Raw genomic sequence first — 25163 nt, 5'->3', positions numbered from 1 at the left:
CGTGCCTCAGCAATGCCTCTGCAACGTGGTTACTGTCGTCGCTGGTGGTGCAGTGCACCTATTTACAAGACATTGAGGGCCATTGAGATTGATCTGGCTGGACAGTCTAATAAGCAACAACTGATGGGTGGTCCTAATGTGTTTCGTGGACTACGAATGCAGTTTACTTGTGACGTGGAAGCTGTGTTTGGAGGCAGTACATAGCTTACTTTGGCAGTTGTATGGGGCAAGCACACAGACTATGGTGGTTTTGAAGCTTTTCCAGACACTAATATTTTGGCCTGGAAGACGGTGAGTATAGCAGAGAATACAGGACTCCTTGCTAAAGTCCCTTATGGGACTTTGGTGACGACAAGTCATTTACTCTGTCTACAAGAAGAAAGAAGCAGCTCAATGCAGACGAGTATCTGTTCATATGGGCTAAAGTAGGCTATGGTAAATGTAAAATAAAATTACAGTGACTGTATGTTCTATTATAGACAATAAATTTCCTTATCTCCTTTCCTTATCTATCCCTTATACTTCCTACCAATTTTATTAATAAGTGCCTTGTGAGGGTAATCCTTTCTTTTCCCAAATATTTTTGTATTTCCTTCTTTTGCCGCTCAATTGAAGCATTTTTCGGTTACCCCCAATTTCTTCAGTTACTTTTCTCATCTATATCTATACTCTGAAAACCACTTTGAGTAACTCTGTCACTTTCACCATTTCCTGTTCCAGTCATGAATGGTTTTCGGGAAGAATGACTGGTGGTAAGCCTTGGTGTGGGCTCAAATCTTAATTTTACCTTCATGGTCTTTTCGCGAGATATATGTTGGAGGACTTACTATATTTTTTGAGTCTCTAGCTCTTGGAACTTTAACAGTAAATCACACTATGCTGCAGAATGTTTCCCTTGTAGTGTCCGCCTCTGTAATTGGCTGACCATCTCTGTGACACTTTTGTGCTTACTCAATGAACCTGTAAAAAAGTGCATTACACTTCTTTGGCTCTTCTCTATTTTTCTCTATCAATCCTATCTGGTGCAAATCCCATGCTGATGAGCAATATTCAAATATTGGTCGAACAAGGATTTTGTAAGCTACCTCCCTTGCTGGCAAACTACATTTCGTAAAAATTCTTCTACTGAACCTCAATCTGACATCTGCCTCTCTTGCGGTTAGTTTTATGTGGTTGTTCTACTTTATAAAGTGCTGTGTAGGCATAGTCGTATATATTTTGTGGAAGTACGTGAATCCAGTAATTGTACTGCAATTGTGTAACCATATGATAATGGGTATTTCTGTCTATGTATAGGCAATACATTACATTTGTTTATGTTGAGGATCAACTGCCAGTCCCTGCACCAAACTCTGATCCTCTGCAGGTCTTCCTGCATTTCACTACAATTTTCTAGCTTTGCAAATTCTCTGTATAAAATGGCATCATTTGTGAAAAGTCTCATGCTGTCTTCTGTTTGTTAACTCCCCAATTCAGCCATGCAGCTGTCCGATACTCTCCTTAAGCTCATATTTTGTGCATTAGGTGGCAGTGTGGAACTGTATTACATGCCTCACAGAAGTCAAGGAACACAGCATCTACGTGGAGGACATAATCTACTGCGTTCTCATATCTATATTTGTCTGCCCAACTTATGTGATTACCCTTTTTAGAGATGTCAAGTCTTTCTCAAACGAATTACCTGCTGTCATATTTACTCTCACAGTAAATTCAGCCACAGACCACAGAAAACTCTGACTGTGGTCAGCATGACAGAATGTCAATCCTAAGGGCCCAGGTTTGATTCCTGGCTGGGTCGGAGATTTTCACCACTCAGGGACTGAGTGTTGTGTTTGTCCTAATCATCATCATTTCATCCCCATTGATGCACAAGTCGCTGAAGTGGTGTCAAATCGAAAGACTTGCACCCGGCGAACAGTCTACCCAACAGGAGGCCCTAGTCACACGACATTTTATTTATCAATACTTCAGTATCTCAATTGCTTATACATTGATTCTTCCTGATGATCCTCTTCAACTTCAACACACTCCTGATTACTAAATTTTGATGAGAGTCTACACTCACTCCTGTGTAAGCTTAAAGTACAATGACTGATTTCGCTATCTCTGTTTCACCATTATGTAATCATGTATTGCAGCAATTATCTGCCTGTGTCTCCTGGCCTTTTCCAAGTACACCTCTTCCTCTTGTGATTTTCGAGCATTGGGTTTGCAATACTAGCAGCAATTTAGTTTACTTCCCCTCATATACTCTCTCCATCTCATCTTCTGCTTCTGACAGCACCATTTATACCTATACTATTGTTACCAGCACTGGTTGGGCTATAATTCTGAGGATAATAATCCTAATGCTGAATTATTTATAGCATTTCACTTTATGCCCCAACTTCTTATTCTCAAGAAATCCAACTCCCATTATAACACTTTCTGGTGTAATATAAATCCCAGTGGAAGCCAAAGACTTATAACTCAAAAAGGCACAAAGTCTTGAATATATGGTGTGTATAGTGAAGAAGCACATTCAGTCTTTACAGTAAGCTCATTGGTCACAAAATGGGTACGCAACTACGTGTTTTGGATTCTGAGTGAAAATCTGCTTTTTTGGTCTGACTCTGAGAGTGCAAGTTTACTGTATAAACATTGCAAGGCACCCACAAGAAATACAACAGATACAACGTACGTGTGTCTGTCTGCAGTCCCAACCCAACAGCAAGGGCAATCCTTTAAACAGTCTGCCACTAGAAACAATTGAGAGTTTCTGCATCCAGATAACTAATCAAAGATGCAAGCAGCATTGTCAAATAGTGTGCTGGGTGAAGCCACTTTCTTATAAGCTGTATAAGGCAACAGAATGAAGAGTGTCAAGTGTTGTCTATTTTTACTTTATAGCACTTTATTCCTTCAAATCTCGGCACCATCAAGGTCCCATAAATGAGCAAACTTATTTGTCAAGCATGCCCTTATCTAGCCACAGATTTGTCAAACAAGCCTGCACACATACAAACAGAGTTTGTCAGTTTAACCTCATTTTGAAGCAGACGTTGCTCAGGTTCATAAGCAGAAAATGTCAGTTTCTTTTATTTCAAGGCACTCCCTCTTGTAAGTTTCGTGTAAAATATTGATTTTGTTCATAACCTCTTCCTTTATCATATATGCCTTGGAAAGGTATGATCCCTCTACCATTTTGGTAATTGTCAGTGTTATTTTGTTTTTATCCTTGATCGTAGTCTCCACAGTTTGGAAACTCACAATACAGTGTGATAAACTGCAATAAAACAATTTTTCACTAAACATATGCAGCAAAACATTGACACAAACAACACTCGCTACCTTGTCAAACTTTCTGTCAATAAAAATTTCCACAAACATGTCAAACATGGCCTATTCTTGGCAAACGCGTCAAACTGCACTGTACGTGGTCAAATGTTTGGCAAACATAATATAGGTTAACAAACTGTTTGATCATGCATGGAACCTTTATGTGCACTTCAGTTATGCTCATGGAGTATTAAGTGAAATTTGTGACTGTATTATGGATTTTTTTGGTAAGGAGGATGCAGTAAGAGTTGTCAACAGCCGTGTAAGGAACTTGGGTATGCCCTATGGAAGTATGTGGGACCTTTGTTGTTCATTATGTATACTAATGACCACGGAGACAGTATTAATAGTAACCTCAGATTCAGATAATGTATTTATCTATAGCGAAGCACTGTCTGAAAGAAGTTGTATATATACTGTCATATCATAATAAGATTTCAAAGTTGTGCAAAGTCAAACTGCTTTAAATGCCCAGAGGTGTAAAACTGTGCACCACAAAATAAAAATATGTAGAATTCTATGATTATAACATCAATGAGTCATAGTCGAAATTGGTCAAATCGTGCAAATAGCCATGTGTAACAATTTGTGAGGATATAAAATGGAACAAACACATAGTCTCTGTCGTAGGTAAAGCAAGTGATAGAATGCAGTTCACTGGTATAATATTGGGGAAATGCAATCAGTCTACAGAGGAGGCTCCATACAAAAGACTCCTGCAACCCATTCTAGAATATTACTCAAGTGTATGGGACTCCTGTCAAATAAGAGTAACAGGGAATGTTGAATGGATACACAGAATGGTACCACAAATGGTCACAGATATGTTTGACACATGGGAGAAATGCATAAAGAACTGAACTGGGAGATGCTTGAAGACAGATGCAAATTATCAAGTGAAAACTTACTTAGAAAGTTTCTGTAACTAGGAATATACTCCCATAGTGATAATGAGACAAGATTAGACTAATTACAGAATACATGTACTTGCATTTAACCAATTTTTCTTCCCGTACTCCATTCATGAATGGAATGGGAAAAAACCTTAATAACTGGTACAACTGTATGTACCACATGCCATGCACTTCATATTGGTTTTCAGAGAATACATGTATTGTAGATGTCTATGTGTAGTGGCATCACACTGCAATCTTCAGCAATGACAAAGCCACAAAAATGTCAAATTGTATCTCACGTCATTCCAGCAATTCCAATGAATCAAGTTTATCTTATTTGCTAGATGACATCTTTCAGTTACTGTGTGAGCACCTGTAGGACTCAACTGGCACAACCTCTGCAATAACAGAGAGTTTCTGATTTCCAAAACATTGGAGATCACATTAACCAATTTACACAGTTTTCGGATGTCAATACCTCAGGTAGTCTCACTGAATGCTGTTAATTGCAAGAAGCTACCACCAAACAGGGAAGTCCAGAAGGTGGTCCATCAGTCAGACTGCTCGTTTCATTGTATGAACATAAAGACGACTCATTCAGTGTACTCACACCTACTGCATCCTATCTGTGAGCTTTCAATGATACTCAACAGCTGCCGATAGAAATAGTTTACACACTAGTGAGGATTTCAAAGACACAACTCTCTTTTGTATGCGCCTCTATGACAAGTATAAATTTGGGAGACTTCCCTGCTGCTACCTGTCAAATGACAACATTATTTTTTGACTTGCAGCAGAGGGGCCCTCCCTTTCTTATTTATCTCACAGCTGACAGGGTGTTGAACCCTAACCTTACTTCCTTTCTTATTTAAGGAGTGTGACTGATCATATTTGGTAATATAACAAGTATGTAAGCATGCATAATGCAAATTCAATGTGATCCAGTTATATAAGGAGGACACAACACTGAAACCTATGCACCATGGATGATAACAACTAATATCTGTTATACTTACCATACTGTTCACAAAGACCTGACTCATTTCGTCTGAAGCCTTCAATGCACTGACACATGCCATTGCGGGAATGTTTCCCAACTGGCAAACATTCTTCATTAACTGGACAATCCAATATAATGCCCACTTCACAATTACGCTCTACGGGCTCCGCATACCGTGTTTCTGCAGCTTCCATGTCTCTGTTTAAAATGAACAATTAAGGTGAAATTCCCTTCTCAAGCAATATTCATTCAGAAGTGATGTACAGTTTAAAAACAGAATTACAAAAATTGGCTCAAGTGCACTTACCGTGTGGGTGGCTCTTGCAATGCATGCTGATATTGGTAGTTTGTTGATGTTGGTTGTAGCAAATCAGGTGACAGTATGCAGCAATCAATGAGAATCAATGAATGTAATGATTTCTTTTGACAGACGATATAACTTGATTACATTTGTTTTCGATATGGAGTGTGCTGCAATAATGTTCGCTGATCTAAATATGTAAATTTTAGGTCGCTTACTGATTTTCGTATTTCTTTGGTGAGTGGAAAAATTAGGTAGGAAAATGACAGTTTGGTTGTGAGTTGGCTAAGCCACCAAATGTGAATGGAAGAAAACTGGTTGTGCTTAAGGACTGACCGGTAGCATAGTCTGAAGTCTACGTTAGTTTGGAATGTAAGAGTTTGCTTGTGATTTGGCAAAGCCACCAAATGTGAATAATAGAAAACTAGATGTTCTGAAGGACTGACCTATAGTGTAACCCGAGGCCTAGGTTAGGTTGGAATGTGTATTTTGCTTGTAAATTGGCAAAGCCAACAAATTTCAACACAAAAATATAACTGCCATAATAGATGGATGTGTAGCATACCCAAAGATATACAATGATCACTGCAATAACCTTCTTGTACATCTTATTACCAGTTTTGCCAAAAAGTCTGATGGCGTGGTTGAATTCTAACCTAACAGACTAAAATACCAGCTAACTTTATTTACAAACCATAGAAAATTAAGAATATAAATTTCTTTGGCTACCTGTATCTTACTCACAATTTGTTTTACTGACTTCCCACAATTCATCACATGAACCTTACCAACCATTACAATTTCCAAAGCAGGGAACAGGGTAGCTGCTGACACCGTAAGTACACTTTTACCCAAAAATCTGTGTTTTCATTATATCCACGTGTCATGGAAAAACAATTACTGACAACAAAATATATATTTAATCAGCCATATTCTGCAACTAAATGTGGTGTTAGCGTTGTGCAAGAACACTAATGAGTAAGCATAAAAAAAATAATATAAAGTGTTCACTGGTTAATTTACACTGATGTGACAAAAGTCATGGGATACCTCCTAATATTGTGTTGGACTTCCTTTTGCCTCGTGTAGTGCAGCAGCTCGACGTGGAATGGGCTCAACAAGCCACTGGAAGCCTTCTGCAGAAATACTGAGCCATGTTGCCTCTATACCCATCCATAATTGCAAAAGTGTCACCGGTGCAAAATTTTGAGCACAAACTGCCCTCTTAATTATGTCCAATGTTCAATAGGATTCATGTTAGGCTATCTGAGTGGCCAAATCATTTGCTTGAATTGTCCAGAATGTTCTTCAAACTCACAGCAAACAATTTTGTCATCCATAAAAATTCCATAAACGCAACTTGCACATACATCTGCAGTCTCAGAGAGCTGAGACCACACTGCTCTCCGAGACTGCAGATGTGTGTGCAAGTTGCGTTTATGTGTGTGTGTGTGTGTGTGTGTGTGTGTGTGTGTGTGTGTGTGTGTGTGTGTGTGCGCGCGTGTGTGTCTACTGCTGACAAAGACCTTAATAGCCGAAAGCTTTAATTGTGTGAATCTTTTTATTGTGCCTATCGCGACTCAGCATCTCCGCTATATGGTGAGTAGCAACTTTCCTTCTCTGGTATTGTTACATTCCATCCTGGATTTTCCATTGTTTGATAAAAATTCCATAGTTGTCTCCAAGTAGCCAATCATACCTATTTCCAGTCAGTGAATGGTTCAGTTGGACCATGTAAATGCAGCCCACACTATTATGCAACCTCCACCGGTTTGGACACTGCCTTGTTGACAACTTGGTTCCATGGTTTTGTGGGGTCTGTGTCACACGTGAACCCTTCCATCAGCTGTTATCAATTTAAACCAGGTTTCATCTGATTAGACCACAGTTTTCCAGTGGTCTAGCATCCAACTGACATGGTCACAAGCCCAGGAGAGGAACTGCAGGCGAAGTTGTGCTGTTAGCAAAGGCATTTACGTTGGTCACCTGCTGCCACAGCTCATCAATTTCGCCATGTTGGCCTAACAGATGGTGAATGTCCTACATTGATTTTTGCATTTATTTCAGATGATGTTGCTTGCATGTTAGCAGTGACAACTCAACACAAATGTCGCTGCTTTCCGTTGTTAAATGAAGACTGTCAACTGCCGCATTGTTCATGGTAAGAGATAATGCCTAAAATTTAGTATTCTTGGCACACTCTTGACACTGTGGATCTTGGAATATTTAATTCCCTAAGGGTTTCTGAAACAGAATGCCCCATGCATCTATCTCCAACTACCATTCCACATTCATAGTCTGATAATTAACATCGGGCATCCATAATTATATTAGAAATGTTTTCACACAAATCACCTGAGTAAAAATGTCAGCTCTGCCACTGCACTGCCCTTTTATACATTGTGTATGCAATACCCCCACCATCTGTATATGTTCAAATTGCTATCCCATGACTTTTGTCACCTTAGTGTATAATGACTCATTGTAGTTACATTGTTTCACAATTCTGTAAAAAAATTGTCATTGTTAGGAATAATTGTTGAACTACTGCTTTGTTAATTCCAATAATGTTCCTGCATGTGTCTCCTTGCCAACTGATACATAGTGAGGGTTACAGTTGACAAAAAAGGAGCAGAAACCAACAGTAACATCTGGCTGATGAATTGAAAATAAGGAAATCTGGTGAGGTTGCACAATGCAGACTTTCAATGCCAATGTTTATATCTTCGGTGATTACTGCTCTATGGGTATTACGTGATGGTCCAAAGCACATTTCTGTGCCTAATGTTTCCTCTCTAACGCTGGACACACCCTAAGAGGCTACAAAGACGTTCATTAATTTTCCACTGTTTATTTCTTACTTCACAACAACTGTGTTTTGACACGATTTCATTTGGCACTAATGTACACAACTTATCTAAATCCAGTCTTCCTTTTGTTCTGTTAAAGTTGTTTTCGTGTTTTTTTTTTTAGTTTCTATTGCTTCTCTGTTCATCCTAACATAGTAATGGCTGGATCTTGATAGAACTACAGTATTGGAGAATAGAACCGAAGAACATAATATTTGCTCTATAAATGAAAAAATAAAACGATGAACCATAAAATGGAAACAATAAATCACCAGAATGTGGGAAGACGGACTAATTAGACAAGTAATCAATTATAAATGAATAGGAAAGAGAGATGTAGCATGGCCAAGGCACTCATAGCTTCAGTGAAGACAGAACAGGCTGTAAGCCTACTCCAAGAAGCGGTGAAGAAGGTAAATGAAGTAGAGAAGAAGAAGAAGAAGAAGAAGAAGAAGAAGAATTTGATGGCTCCCTTGCCCCAGTGCATATGGGAGACCACACGCCCCTCCTATCCGCATCCTCCACTGAGGATGACACAGCGGTCGGATGCTCCCAGTAGGCCACTCGTGGCCTGAAGACGGAGTGCTTGCCCCAGTGCATGATCTGCTACTTCTAATTTATCCTTGTTGCCCAAGTGATAATGGCTCCTTTGTTGACACTTCTTTTAGTAGTTCCTAAGTACATTCGGCCACAAGTGTAATACGTTTTGTATGCTCCTGCCATGGCATGCAGTGGGTGTTGGTCTTTTGGAGTATCCAAGTATTTGTGCACAATTCTTGTCAGTTTGAGCACTGTGACAATACCATGTCCTGTTAGTATTCTGCTGATGGAAGAATGTAAGGAAAACATTCAATTTAGCTCATTGTTTTTTGTCAGAAAAACCAGATTCTTTAGATGTAGCACCTAATTTAGCCTTTTGTCAAAGCAGCCATTTCTTCTAAAAATAATTATTAAATGTCCAATTTCTTCCACCTAAAATTGTGGTCCACAGATTCTTTTAGCCCAGCACACTAATGCCTTTATTACTCCTCTTTTTTGCTTAGGGTGATAACAGAAATTTTTGTTAAGGTATCTGTCTACATGAGTAGGCTTTCTGTAGATTTTGTGCCCTAAAATTTCATCACTTTTCTAAGTAACTGTACATCCAGAAACGAAATTTGGCCTCCTTTCTCATTTTACATTGTGAACATCATTTCAAAATTAATATTATTCAAAATGAACATAAACAGTCTCAATCGCAAGAAATCTTTATTTTTGCGGCTACCAGTTTCGGTCAGTTACTGACTATCTTCAGACCTCATACTAAGTTGGTAGGCAGTGGCAGTGAACTAGTCATGCAGTTGACATTCGTTGAGTTTGTAATGCCTGCTCCATTCACTGCCACCACCTACCAATGCAGTATGAGGGCTGAAGACGGTCAGTAACTGAGCGAAACCGGTAACCACAAAAATAAAGGTTTCTTGCAGTCGAGACTTTTTGTGTTCATTTTAAAATACTAAGAAACACAGCCGTTCTCCATGAGAAATGTTCTCAAAAATTACCAGTATCACTCGTAAAATTGAGAAAATTTTGAAATTTATTTTCTCCATGAGGCCATGCAAAGAAAATGTCTTCAACATAACGAAACCAATAAGCAGATTTATTCTTGGCCATCATGCTCCTAGGATGTATGGAGAGGCCACTGAAATTAAAACTTAAACAGAAGAGGGGAAGGACTGAAATTAGACAAGCTGTCGTCAATAGTTTTAAAAAAGCAACACATAGTACCAACTCTTCTGCAGTACAATTTATATAATACACATCAGTATGATTCTGTGAGCTTCAGCAGCTATCAGATGGCATTATGACCAGACAATTGTGCTGTTAAGCATAAACAGTTCAGCTCTGCAGAGCTTATATATGTTTGAAAATCAACAAATTACAGCCAGAATGAGATTTTCACTCTGCAGCGGAGTGTGCGCTGATATGAAACTTCCTGGCAGATTAAAACTGTATGCCCGACCGAGACTCGAACTCGGGACCTTTGCCTTTCGCGGGCAAGTGCTCTACCATCTGAGCTACCGAAGCACGACTCACACCCGGTACTCACAGCTTTACTTCTGCCAGTATCTCGCCTCCTACCTTCCAAACTTTACAGAAGCTCTCCTGCGAACCTTGCAGAACTAGCACTCCTGAAAGAAAGGATACAGCGGAGACATGGCTTAGCCACAGCCAGGGGGATGTTTCCAGAATGAGATTTTCACTCTGCAGCAGAGTGTGCGCTGATATGAAACTTCCTCGCAGATTAAAACTGTGTGCCCGACCGAGACTCAAACTCGGGACCTTTGCCTTTCGCGGGCAAGTGCTCTACCATCTGAGCTACCGAAGCACGACTCACGCCCGGTACTCACAGCTTTACTTCTGCCAGTATCTCGCCTCCTACCTTCCAAACTTTACAGAAGCTCTCCTGCGAACCTTGCAGAACTAGCACTCCTGAAAGAAAGGATACAGCGGAGACATGGCTTAGCCACAGCCTGGGGGATGTTTCCAGAATGAGATTTTCACTCTGCAGTGGGGTGTGCGCTGATATGAAACTTCCTGGCAGATTAAAACAGCTTTATAGCCTTTTAGAATGTCTTATGTCAGGCACAGAAACAGGCTTCAGGCCATTTCTAACATTGTCAAAGCATAAATCATCAACAATTGATGTTGCTGTCTCAGTTTTCACATCATCGAACCAATTCATTCCTAATTATAAAGACTTGACAGGTTTTGACAATTCTAATCAGCACCAGCATATTCATTTACTTTCTGTTCACAAAGACAGAACCACTAATGGCTGAACTGGGGTAATTTAATGCTGTTTACTTAAAAAATAGTCCTCTTGTACAAATGAGAGAAACTAATCATAGATGTACTAATTACTATAATTCTATGTGAGTAGCGATTGAGGAAAATCATGTAGAAAAATAATGTTCTTTGAATGTTTGCTCCCCAACAAACAGCTTCTCTTTGAAAAATTGCCTGCTTCTCTTTACCTACAGGTTGTTGGGAAAACTTATGTATCACCAGCTGCGAGTTTACTTGAGGGTAACTATGTAGCAGCATTGTGTAGATGCACAAGCTCCGTCGACTAAGCAGTGCCATGATAGCATCCCCACTAGCTTTTTGAACAGGGATGAATACTGTCCTGTAATTCAGTTTCTGCTTAATTAAGGTGAGATAAAAGATAAAGTTCTGCATTCTCTTCTTAGACAGGTCTGAATGACCGCCATGCCGTCCTCTACCAATGGCGCCATCACATGCAGCATGGAGGGGCATGTAGTCAGCACACCATTCTCCTGGTTGCTGTTGGGTTTGTTGACATTGGAACTGCCGCTAATTGGTCAAGTAAGCCACCTGTTGGCCTCAGAATGCTGAATGCACACTGTACCGGTCTCCATAACATGGAAAAATTCCTGGCATTACTGGGAATCGAGCCCAGGCCCCCCATATCAAAGTGAGCCGTGCTAACAATTCAGCTACAGATACGGACTATTATGATGAGAAACCTATTGAAATTCATTTCACAGTTAATGTCCTCTGTAACGACACACATCTGTTACAGCATCAAGTATACAAATGGAGTTCAAAGTTAGCAAATGATGTGACATCTATGACATATAATCTGCATTCAGGTCAGGCATTTCATATTACCACTTAACAAATGAATGCAATTGTTGAAACCAGCTTGATGTCCAACTGCCAAGTGACACTGGTCGACAGCATAGCAACTGTAAACACTACTCACGGTTCAGCACACCACATTATACATGATACGACATGATTTCACAAGGCACCTGTAGAACACATGCCCCAGCAATGTACTCCCAAATTAAAACAGTAACATGTTGATGCAGGTAAATATCTTCTATTCAACAAACAAGAAGGTGATGCCTTCCTTACATGAATCACCACAGGTTATGAAATCACAGTCCACTGCCATCAACTAGAAAGAATTGGTAAGAAATGACACAATTCCTCTTAAAAAGGGGGAGGGGGACAGGGAGGAGGACAAGGAGAAAAAATTACAAACACAACCATTAGCATAGAAGCTTGCGTTGACCCTCTTTTGGGACAAAAATGCGATAAACTTGGAACTACTATCACTAGCATTTCATACTCAGACTTCCTAAATCATCATCTGGAACGATGTGGATAGTTGTCTGCAGCTGTTTTGTTGCACCAAGAAGGAACATGCAACAACCCCTACAACCACAGACATTAAATTTGAATATTTCCACACTCTACAGACTTATTTGCCACATGATTTCCAGATGTCTGTACTTCTCAAAGGAGCACTGAGTTAAATATAGTTCAGACTCCCATGAAATTCTTTATATGGCTTTTCAGTAACACACTACGTGCTGCACTAAGAATGGAAGAGTGAGTGTCAGAAAGTTACACGGCAATGTTTGGCGACGTCTTGTGAAAGAAGAATAAATGTGGTTCTTTTAATAGTGCTAGGCAAATGAATATGTGACACCACTAAGCTGGTGGCTCAGCTAAGATATTTCCAGTTTTATTCACAATAATCAACCTGAGTCGCAATCTTGTGTACACAATAAAAATGTTTCCTATTTTTGCTTGAATTGTGCAATAGGGATTACAAGAATTAAATCAATAGTGTCAATAAATCTAAATTAACACATTTTTATCATCCACAGTATAATTAAGGATTAATCAATTTCCAGTTTTATTCATTCATACATTGCCTGTTAAAACCCTAAACCTATTAAACATAACATAACCTGGGTACAAATGAGAATATATAAGCGCATACTTATGTCACAATGACTTTACAATATCAGTTACTTTAATTTTATGCACACTATGTGATCAAAAGTATCAAGACACCTATTAATGGACATTAATATGCGATGTACCACCCTTTGCCTTTATGATGACTTGAACTATGCTATGAACACTTTCAATGAGGTTTATGAATGTCTGTGGAGCAATGGCAGCCAATTCCTCTTTTAAGAGCCAAAACCCTAGAAAGGAAGTGATGATGGACACTGGAGTCTGGAGTGGAGTTGATGATCCAACTCCTCCCAAAGGTGTTCCATTGGGTTCAGTTCAAGACACTGGGCAGGCCAGGACATTTCAAGAATGTTATTGTCCACAAACCACTACCTCAGAGATGCTATTTCATGACCGGGTACATTTGCATGCTGCTACAATCACTGTTACCAAATGTTTCCTCTACTGTACGCAGTACACCATACTGTAAAATGTGTTTATATCTTTCCACATTAAGCACTTTCTTAAGCACAAGATAGGCACCACATCCTAACGATGAAAAACACCCCAATTCCATAATACCACCTCCTGCATATTTCACTATTAGCACTGCACATGATAGCAGTTAATGTCCTCCCACTACTTGCCTTACCCAAATCGTTCCATCAGATTTCTGCAGGGTATAGCACATTTCATCAGATTCATCAAGCAAAAATCACTTGTCTCCAGTCATCCACTGTCCAGTGGCATCAATCTTCACCTTATACCAGTGTCACTTAGTAATGACTATTGAAATAAGTGACTAATGAAGAGCTGTTGTACCCCTTTCTTGTTAGCTCACTATGCATAGTGCAAGATCGACTGCCAGTAGCACCTTGGAACTCATGGGTGATTCCTGCCACTGATTTCATGCAATTTTTTTATAAACAGATTCCACAATGTTCAGTGGCCCCCTGTCTGACAGTGCATGGAATCATCTGGTCTTGGTTCAGTTGTGGTTGTTGCTTCGTTTCCACTTCACAGTCACATCACCAACAGTCAACTTGGGCAGCTTTAGAAGTATTGAAATGTCCCTGGTAGATCTGCTCTCCATGTTCACAAGTCACTGAGCTTTCCTGGCTGCCACATTCTGGTGTTACCGCTTCCCTACTGACAACACAATACTCCTTGCGCCCTTTTATACTGGCAGGCCAATTCCGCATCATAGAAGTGTGTTCGGATATTGCTGATCAGATAGTGTACAAATACAGAGTGGCAAGATTCCTAATCTTTTTTAACTTTTAGATATAGAGCTTTAATATCCTCCCCTCTCTCTCCCTCTCCCCCCCCCCCCTTTCTGTGAGTGTGTGTGTGTGTGTGTGTGTGTGTGTGTGTGTGTGTGTGTGTGTGTGTGTGTGCGCGAGAGAGAGAGAGAGAGAGAGAGAGAGAGAGAGAGAGAGAGAGAGGGAGAGAGAGAGAGAGTGAGTTAGTTAGTTTGTAAATTGCTGTAACCTATAAAAGCACAATTTAATACGAGTGGGATTACATCCACCACTGTTGGTTTAAACACTTTATCAGTACTGGCTGCAATACAAGTGTGAACAGTAGATAAAAACAACAAGACACAGCAGATAATTTAATCAGAATATTTACTTACATATCATTCTGAAAAACATCAATGTCACTCCAGGTATCAGATGACACTGGCTGAACAAGTACCATGCGAACATGGCTTCCAAACTGTGGCTCAGGACGGAACAATGGAGCACACATCTGATTGCTCACACACTCAATCTACAAAAGAAAGTACTTCATTAGCAGAGCCAACATAGACCAGAAATACAAGAGGCTAAAACTGAGTTAAAAATCTCAAATGACTGGAGGGATATCTTGTGAAAGAAGAGTGGCATGCTTTTTTAAAATAAGTGTTAGGTAAAATGGATATGTCATGCTTTCAAAATTATTGGCTCACCTGAGACATTACCAGTCTTATTCATAATAATCAACCCATGCAGCAACCTTGAAGTTACAGAACAGTTGAGCAAATGGGGTTAAAACAGTTATAAAATATTCTCAACTACAATGTAGGTCACATGAAAATGATTATCAATGGTTACAACAAAAAAATTATAATGTTAATTTTTTTAATAAAATATATTAGTGATTTTTCTAAATCTGAACTAAACATAGAAAGTCTGCTGCCTGAATACTGACAAAATACAAATGTCACTGAATGCTTGGAGAATGACCAGGTTTTGCTCACATCAAGAAAGAGGCATGATAACTATGTCCAGTCCTTTGCTGCAAATATTAGAAATTAGAGATGTGCTCTCACTGCCATGCTTAAGAGATGAGCCATGAACTTGAAACTGAATGCACCACTGTGATAACTGGAACATCATGATTGTAGCTATTTGGTCCAGTCACAAAGCAGCAGGTCTGCACCCAAATCCCCCCTATGATGATTGTGCCAGAAAACTACAGAGAGCAAGGAATGCAACTAAACAGATAACATTAAATTTCTGGACTGCAGATGGAAGTAGCAGCACATCAACAAATGAAAATCAGACACTAACCATTAGGTGAAATTCTCAAGTATTATTTTCATTGCTTTTGAATGAGACCCAGGAGAATTAGTAAAAAATAGCTCTTTGAAGCGTGTTTTCTTCTTCCAAAAATTCCAAAAAAGTACCTTTTAATGGTCACAGAGTAGGCAAAACAATTGTCAATTGGGGCAGGGGTAGGGGGGGAGGAGAAGTGATAAATCCAGACACACACACATGCATCCTAGAGCCCACATTTTTCAGATATGATTTTCTTCTGTTTGCAAAAGTGAAAAAAGACCACTGTGACTAACAATAAATCGTCAGATGCCATTTTTCACACCTAATCAAGTGTTTCTAGGCTATTGACTAAATGATATACTGTGGAACTTTCACTAAGCTTAACTGGAGTACAAAATTTAAAGAAGAATATTTTGGACAGAGAAGGATTCCAGGCTTTTGAAAAGAAAACATTTCCATTGCTTTAATATACACATTAACTGGAGAGTGACTTTTTGCCATATTTTTACCTTAGGGATGTCACTGTATCTCACATGTTAGTGCAGCTGACAATTAATACACTCATTTCAAGTTAGGTGGTTGTTAAGGAGGCTTTCTGCCACATGAAGTGTGTGACATAATTTTTCAGTCACTATTTACAACTTTTTAGTGAAGTTGGATGGATGACATTCTGTGGGTCAGAGTGTGGAATGTCCAGTAGACAGGTTTGAGAATTAGAAAAGGAAAATTGATGGGCTGAAGTTAAATACCATTGGAATTAGTGAAGTGGGTGGCAGAAAGATCAGGACATCTGGTAAGTTACTACGAACAGTATAGTGAAAGCATTATCATAGCCAAGATAAACATGAAGCCAACACCACCACAATATCACAAGTTTGTATGTAAAATGCTCTGCAGGTGATGATGAGATTGAAAGACTGTATGATAAAAAAAAAAAAAAAGAAAAGAAAACCTATTCAGACAGTTGAAGGAGATGGCAAATTAATTGTGATGGGAAGCTCAGATTTGGTAGTAGGGAAAGGAAAAGAAAGAAAAATAATAGGACAACATGGACTGGGGGAAAGAAATGAAAAACAAAGTCACTTGCTAGAATTCTGCACAAAGCATAATTTAATTATCACTAACATTTGGTTTAACAATAATGTAAGAAGGTTGTATCTGTGGAAAAGAATATTTAAAAACTACATGTTAAACTGTAAGATATTTCCAGGGGCAGGTGTGGCCTCTGACCATAATTTATCGTTTAAGAACTGTAGATTAAAACAGAAGAAATTGCAAAAAAGTAGAAAGTTCAGGCACTGGTACCTGGATAAATTGAAGGAACAAGAGGATGAGTTTATTTATTATTTAGATTATTCAACAATTTTTTTATAGAAATGGTGTGAAAGGAATCAGTGTACACGATATGTAACTTATACATTATTAGTTTACTTATACATTATTATACTTATACATTATTATTACTTATACATTATTATTACTTATACATTATTAGTTTTAACATTGATGAACATATTATTTTTCAATCTTACCCACGCAACTACACTTAAAAACTAATTCTTTTAAGCTAGCAGGTTTAAAATTTGCCTATGGAAAGGAAAGAGCTGTCCAAAGAAATAATTTTAGATTAAATGTAAAACTTGTTTTGTTACCCGCCAGTCACTTTGTGTAACTGTGTAAATGTTGAAAATTTTTGTTGATGCATACTGAACTTCTTTCTGAGCCACAGATGACAGCTTTAATAATGGCTAATAAAGGTCATTTTCTCTTCTAGTGTTATAAGCATGGGCACCACTATTCTTCTCATATTGTGATGGATTATTCATGATAATTTTCATTAATGAGTATGTATATACTGTGAAGAAACAGCTAGAATTCCAAACTCCTAATAGAGGCAACTACAAAATGACTGCAGGTGAATACAACACATTTTTCTTACTGCTAGTTTTTGTGCATACAGTACTTCCTTTCTCAGTGATAAGTTACCCAAGAAAATCATTCCATAAAACATCACTGATAGGAAATACATAAAATGTGTTCGGCATTTGGTTCATTTGTTTCTAAGACTAGTAATTCTGAGAGGACATTAGGCAACATTTGCCTGAAACACAGGAAAGGAATACAGTGTAAGACAAATGGGTAGCTCTGAGAGATGACATATAAGGGGTAATCAGAAAGCTTCCATTTGAATGTGTTGCTGCAGTATAAAGGCAACATTGTGTAAGAATGATGTTGGTACATATCAAAATAAGCACCAATATGTAAGCAAAGAATCAGTGTGGTATTCATGTCTTTCTGACGTCTGTGTAGTAAATACAAAAATGTGAGCTACGGTGACATTATTAACAAATGCATTCGGACAGGAATAACACGCTGTTATTCTTTCCTTGGCTGCCAAAGGACAAACAATGGTAGACATCCATCGGAGAATGAAGAATTACTATGGGACACCACATCTGTCAAACACCACTATTATGCACAGTGCTGCTGCTTCGTAGTGAAGCACATACCCCTATCACAAATGTCACAATGCAGTAGGTATGCAAATTCAAGTGGGAGAGACCCGAGCACCCACCCTATAGTCCTGATCTCTCTTCATGTTAATATCATGCCTTTGGTTCCTTATGAAAGGCCTCAAATGGTCGACGATTCCTCTTGGGCGAGAATGTGCAGCAGGCAGTCACAGACTTCTTTACAGAACAGGACATCGTGTTTTACCAAATGGGCATCTTCAACCTGGTGCATTGATGGGATGATTGCCTCAATTCTCACAGCAATTTTGCCTGATTGACATATCGATTCTGGACTGCATGGCCATGAGAAGGAAACTTTTTGATTGCCCCTTATAGCGAAGGTAGCAGAGGATCAAATAGGTAAGAAGAAAATGCCTAGCAGAAATTCTTGAATAACACAGGAGGTACTGAATTTAATTACTGAAAGGGGAAAACATAAAATTGTGTCAAATGAAAAAGGCAAAAAGGAATGCAGATGTCTAAAAAATGAAAGCAACAAAAAATGCAAAACGGCTAAGCAGGAATGGCTAGAAGACTGCAGGGCTTTAGAGGCATGCACGACTAGGGGAAAGATAAACACAGTCTATACAAAAATTAAAGAGATCTTTGGAGAATAGAGAAGTAGCTATATGAACATCAAGTGCTCCAAGGCCTAAGCAAAGATGGGACATCTGGAAGGTGGAAGGAAGATATAGAAGTGCTATACAAGGGATATTAACTTGGAGGCAATATAACAGAAAAGGAAGAGGAAGTAGAGAGGGATGAGCTTGGAGATATAATACCACAAGAAGAGTTTGACAAAGTTCTGAAAGACCTAAGTCAAAACAAGTCCCTGAGGAGCAGGCGACAATTCCTCCAAATTATTAAGATCCTTGGGAGAGTCAGTCAAGGCAAAACTGTTTCACCTTGAATGCAAGATATGTCAGAAACATGAAATACCCTCAGACTTCAAGAAGAATGTAATACATTATTCCTATTAGAAAGGAGGCAGATGCTGACTGTTTGGAATACTGGTGGACCATCAGTTTAATAAATCATGGCTGCAATATACTGATAGGCGTTATCTATAGAAGAATGGAAAAAGTGATAAAAGCCAAGCTCGGGAAATATCAGTTTCAGTTCCAGGTATATATAGGAATACAGGAGGCAATACCAATCCTACAACTCAAGGCAAACCTACAATTATAGCATTTGTAGACTTACAGAAAGCTTTTGTCAATGCTGAAGAGGCTACACTCTTTAAAATTCTGAAGGAAGCAGGAATAAAATACGCGAGTGAAAAGTCATTTTCTGCACATACAGAAACCTGGCTGCAGTTACAAGAGTTGAAGACTGTGAAAAGTAAACTGTAGTTGAGACAGTAGTGAGACAGAAGAGGAGTTTCCAGAATGAGATTTTTCACTCTGCAGCGGAGTGTCCACTGACATGAAACTTCCTGGCACAACAAAACTGCGTGCAGGACCAAGACTCGAACTCAGGACCTTTGCCTTTCGTGGGCAAGTGTTCCACCAATTGAGCTACCCAAGCACGACCCACGATCCGTCCTCACAGCTTCAATTCTGCAAGTTTCAAGAAGAGTTTTATAACATCTAATTTAAATCTAAGTGTTAGGAAGTATTTTCTGAAGATATTTGTCTGGAGTATATCCTTGTACAGAAATGAAATGTGAATGATAAGTAGTTCAGATAAAAAGAGAGTATAAGCATTCGAAATGTGATGCTACAGAAGAACGCTGAAGATGAATTGGGCAGATCAAATTACTAACGAGAAGGTACTGTATCGAATACGGGAAAAATAAATTTATGGCACAACTTGGAGGGGGGGTTTAAGGGTGTGGGAATTGTAGAGGGAGACATAGGCATTAATACAGTAACTAGGTTCAAACAGATCCAGGGTGCAAATGCAATGAGAGCTAATCATGTTCAATAGATCCCATGGATGTGAAACAAGTCTGGGTATGAATTAATGGTAGACAAGAAAATACAGAACCTTAATCTGTACAATTCATTGACAATAAACTATCACCATACTGCTTAATGCTAGTCATGTTTAGGCTAGCCAAATTCCAGCAAATTAGAAAGAAAGTGTTATTTTGAAAAAAGTCTCTTGCCTCCTCAGTAATAACACTAGACTGTATTTGCCACTGACGCATCACATTTAGTGGGTAGCTTTTATACAGCCAAGCTCTCCCCTCGCCTCTCTCCCCTGCCTTTCCCCAGCCCCCTTAAAAGAAGCAACAGTCCTTAAACTACTTAAGATATTTCAAAGCATGTAGTTCAGGACTTGCGCCATGTAATATAAGCACTTCATTTATTACACTTATTCTCTGGCTCATCTATTATCCACTCATGTTGCCTTGTGTTTCGTCGCAGTGTCATTAAATTGCTAGATGCACTTCGAATCACTCTTATGCCTGTGACCATTAGGGCATTGGATTGATTTAACGTCACCGCAAACCACATAATCTTCTGGGGGCAAGATGTCAGTTGGTAATAATTGTTGGAGCCATGCAAACAGCTGTAAATCTACTATGTGTACATATAATTACTGCATACAGTCTCATGACACCAAAGAGGGTTCAAGTAAAAACTCTTCCCTACATGCAATGATTAAAAAAAAAAACTAAGTGTTCTGAAATACGGGAGGGAATCAAAGGTAAATGTTATTTATAATGATAACAACACGGGAAATGACTGCCGAGCATGATAAGCATTTAGACAACATAGTATACATAAACAATGTAATGCAGACTGTACAAGCAAAATATCAATGATAAGATTGCTAACAAAAGTTTTTTAAAACATGTAAGTGCACAGATGAGGCTCTGAGTGATGCAAAGAGCAAAAAACCTGAGATTCAAAGCAAACAAAACATACAATGTGCTCTGAGGAGGCTATGTTTACAATATTCCCCAGAGCAAAATTGTTAAAACCAGGAGACATGTACAACACACACCATCTTCTACTAACTGTGAAGCATGGTCCAAATTCTTTAATAATTTTGGTGATCATGTTGTGGTGGTCAGTGAATCTTACAGGCACAATGAAATGAAAGTGTAACTTCTTTAAGGGTATGGGCTTTCATTCTGTTGGGTATCAGTCTTATCATTTTTATTGCAATGCCAAACTGACCTTTCCATTTTCGTATGTAGAGTTAAGTTATATCACTGTTGATTACTTTTTGAAGTAAAAGTAGACTAAATAATGCTTGTGCATGTGTTTCTATCATTTACAAACCAGTTATTAACATTTTATTTTTATTTTTTTTATTTTCTGGTCACAATACAAATTTACAAGGCCTCAAACATTTCTTTATTTATGTACACCTGAACACATATTGTTAATATAGAAAAACTTAATTTATTGATGAATTATTTGAAAAAGTTGGTTTTTCTAAACACTTACAATAAAATCCTTGGATTGTATGTTATCTTTGGTGGGAAATTGTTTAAAATTTTAGAATTAGTTCAGTTGCGAAGTTACAAGCTGGAGTTTGCCTATAATTTGTGTGGCACAATGGCTTGGTGCAAGTCTTTTAATTGCATGACACTTCAGCAACTTCGTGTGCCTCGCCTATACCAGAAATCATATCGGAAAAAGAGGATCTACAGATTAAAGTGGAATCCAAACTATGGATTGTTACTTGTGAATCTTCACACGACTGAGATGTTAAAGCTAGGTTAAAGGCAGACAGAGAAACTTCTCTGGTTCAACCACGATTTGATAATGCAACCTCATGCGCTTTACCACAACACCATCAGACCTGATTAAGTCAGTCACAAAAGAAAAAAATTGTAACTAACATTGAATAAATTAAACATCAAAAATTCCAGAATGGAAACATTGTGCCTCATTCTATGTCAAATTGACAATTAAGAAGCTGTCTGTCTGCATGAACTGCCACCACCAAACTGTGGTTAAGAGGTAGCTCAGTTGCTGAACATGCTACCCAACATGGTGTGCTTCACGTTAATGACTGCTTCACAGGCAGTGCCATCTAGATTGTTCCCACAAACAAGAGCTTTTCTAAATTGCACAGGTGGGAACTCTTCCTGCAATACACTCTTTGTTGCTGTAACCCACCTGGCCTCAACCTTTACTAGTCCCTGTCCTTCACCTACCTATCCCCTTCCTTGTTCCCACTCCAGCACTACAAGAAGCATTATATCTCAACAATGCACACCCATAGTGCTCTCCTTTTCTCTACTTCTCTCTTCTCTTCCCGTAACTGCTGCCCCTCTTACTCTCAGCAGAGCCTCCTGGCACTGCACCTAGCACTTCTGTGCTGTCCTCACCATGTCTCTGCATACTCTCACAGGTAGCATTAGCATCCTCCTCCACCTCTATCCTGTTTATCCCCTCCTCCCCCTTCACCACTCTTCCTCAGCCCCGCTACCCGATTACCTACCCGATCCACATGCAGTTGCACCATAGCACTCAGGGAGAGTGGCCATGTATGTGTGTGTGTGTGTGTGTGTGTGTGTGTGTGTGTGCGCGCGAGAGAGATACAAAAGATAAATAAAAATTTGTTGTGCTATTTGTTCTCAGATGTCTCTCATGACATTGCAACACACCCGTCACTTTGGAGTAAGATGCATTTAAAACTGTTGACTGAATTTGTTTAGTAGTCGCGAGCAGTACAAGAAACATCACAAAAAGTAATTGGTAAGCCCATGGAACAATTTTAGAAGACCCTACTCAGTTACTCTTTGCCACATACTCTACAGTGGATTGTGGAGTACATTTATGGATGTGGGGCAAGCATCATTCCTGAGAGGGGAGTCCATCTTCAAAGATGATGTTCATGCTCCAACAGAATTGAAAATGTTTCCAGATTCAATGAGCATGATGATTAAATAAGAGCCTTCCTTGGTCTCTTATGTACAGGACTGTAATGTGACCATGGTTTGTTCTGGAAAAACAGAGACTGCTGGCCCACCATTAGTACTTCTCGAGAAGTTGGAAAACCTCACATCAGCACTTATCGAAGCACATGCTCTGACAATACTCTCTCGAATATCATGCAAACAGTAAATATTTGCTGAATACACCATATCCATCTAACGTGCCATTGACATGTAAACACCATTCGATGGTTTCGAAATACAACATTAATAGGAATGGTAAGACTAGTATCGTCAAATCAAGCGAATGTGAATGATGTATTCCTTCGAAGAACAAATCGATATGCTTCTCATTTACGGAGAATGCCAATGAAATTCAGTGAGAGCTAGAGCCTTATACACTGAAAGATATCCTCAACGTACTCACCCTTCAAGTCATACATTTAAATGTGTGTATGATAAATTGAGAACAACTGAATCTTCAACGCATCGGAAACATACCCGACAAAGGAAAGTTACTAATGAGGAAACGGAAATCGGTACTCTTGCCACTGTCGTTCGAGATCCTTGTGTTAGTTCACGTCACATCGCAAGGGAATCTGGCATGAGCCAGAGTAGTGTTGTTCGTGTTCTGCATCACCATAAATATCATCATTATCATATCAGTCTCCACCAAGAATTAACTGGGACGGATTGTATGTGTCGCACTGAATTCTGCCGATGGGCTCAATTTCAGATTCAGAGGGATGAAACATTTATTAATTTGATTTTACTTACTGACAAGACTACATTCACGAACCATGGAAATGTTAATTTGCATAACATGCGTTGTTGGACAACTGAAAATTCATTTTGGCTGTGGCAAGTTGCACACCAAAAACTGTGGTCGGTGAATGCATGGTGTGGGATTCTGGAGGACAGAATTATAGGCCCCTATTTCATCGAAGGAAATCTTAATGGTAGGAAGTACACCACATTCCTGCAATAAACATTAGGTCCGTTATTGGAAGAAGTACCTTTAGGAACAAGGAACAGAATGTGGCATCAACACAATGGGTGTCTGCCACATTTCTTGCTGATGGCTAGAAATGAGTTGCAGAGACAATTCCCAAATTGTTGGATTGGGCGTGGAAGAGATGTGTCGTGGCCAGCTCGTTCGCCAGACTTGACACCTCTGGATTTTTTCTTATGGGGATTTGCAAAAGACATTGTTTATAAAGACATTCCAACTACACCTGAAGATATGCGGGAGAGAATTGTCAGAGCATGTGCTTCGATAAGTGCTGACGTGATAACGAATACCACTTAATCCCTGATAAGAAAACTGCAGCAGTGCACTGATTCCAATGGTCATCACTTCGAACACCTTCTGTAAATGGACGTTCATGCCACCTTTGTGACCTTCATTGACCTTCAAAGACCTTAGTGTTACACATCATTGGATATGTCTCGATAGCCGCTATCAGAAAATAAGTACCAAACTTGACAAAGTTGACCTTCATATCTCTGAAGCGACCCTACCTAGCAACAAAAAACCAACTTCACATTACAGCCCCCGCTGTCCCGTGCAACTTTTGTCCCACAAGCTTTTCAGCTACTATCATATTTTTGGAGTTATTCTAGGTGGCACTAGTTAGTGACTCACCCTGTACACTGCACTAGACAAAGGAAGTGGCTACTTGGATGGCAGAGTATCTGCGGAGTGCACGTGGCGGCCTTTTATACCGGGCGATAGTTTGAGGTCCTCTGATGAACAATCACCAGTCAATACGCAGAGAGTGAAATCAGGCCATGTATAAAGTAAAGACACTTAGACCGTCAAAAATTTAACAGTTAATTGTCAACTGTCCATAACAAAGTTCCTGAATTTACTGCCCTTCCAGGGATGTTATAAAATTCAGATTATTCTTGGAACCGAGAACTGGCTTAAACCGGAAAGACAAAGCTCTGAAATATTTAGCAAGGCATGGGACATATATCAAAAAGACGGATCTCAGTTGAGCATATTGTTTGTTAATTGTATTTCCACAGCTTCCTTGATCACTGAATCCCAGTAGGATGGGGCTGTGCCCAGTACTTTAACTTTCCCATAATTCATATAGTAACCAGTGGAAATACAGCGTTCAGCCACTGCAGATT

General features: G+C 39.2%; 1 protein-coding gene across 3 annotated transcripts in view; it reads right to left on the bottom strand.

Moving 5' to 3' along the window:
- Positions 1 to 25163, bottom strand: part of LOC126456840 (dyslexia-associated protein KIAA0319-like protein) — a 150200-nt gene that overhangs the window by 111646 nt on the left and 13391 nt on the right. For all 3 annotated transcript variants that reach the window (XM_050092650.1, XM_050092652.1, XM_050092651.1), the window contains exons 3-4: positions 14762 to 14898; positions 5231 to 5412 (exon numbers count right to left, since the gene is read on the bottom strand). In XM_050092650.1, the coding sequence (XP_049948607.1) occupies positions 5231 to 5412; positions 14762 to 14898 (319 nt within the window). The remainder of the gene's footprint in view (positions 1 to 5230; positions 5413 to 14761; positions 14899 to 25163) is intronic.

Source organism: Schistocerca serialis, chromosome 2 (genome assembly GCF_023864345.2).
Source record: "Schistocerca serialis cubense isolate TAMUIC-IGC-003099 chromosome 2, iqSchSeri2.2, whole genome shotgun sequence".
NCBI classification, from domain to species: Eukaryota; Metazoa; Arthropoda; class Insecta; order Orthoptera; family Acrididae; genus Schistocerca; species Schistocerca serialis.
Note: the sequence above shows the minus strand (reverse complement) of the source record. Positions and strands in the feature narration are given on the sequence as shown.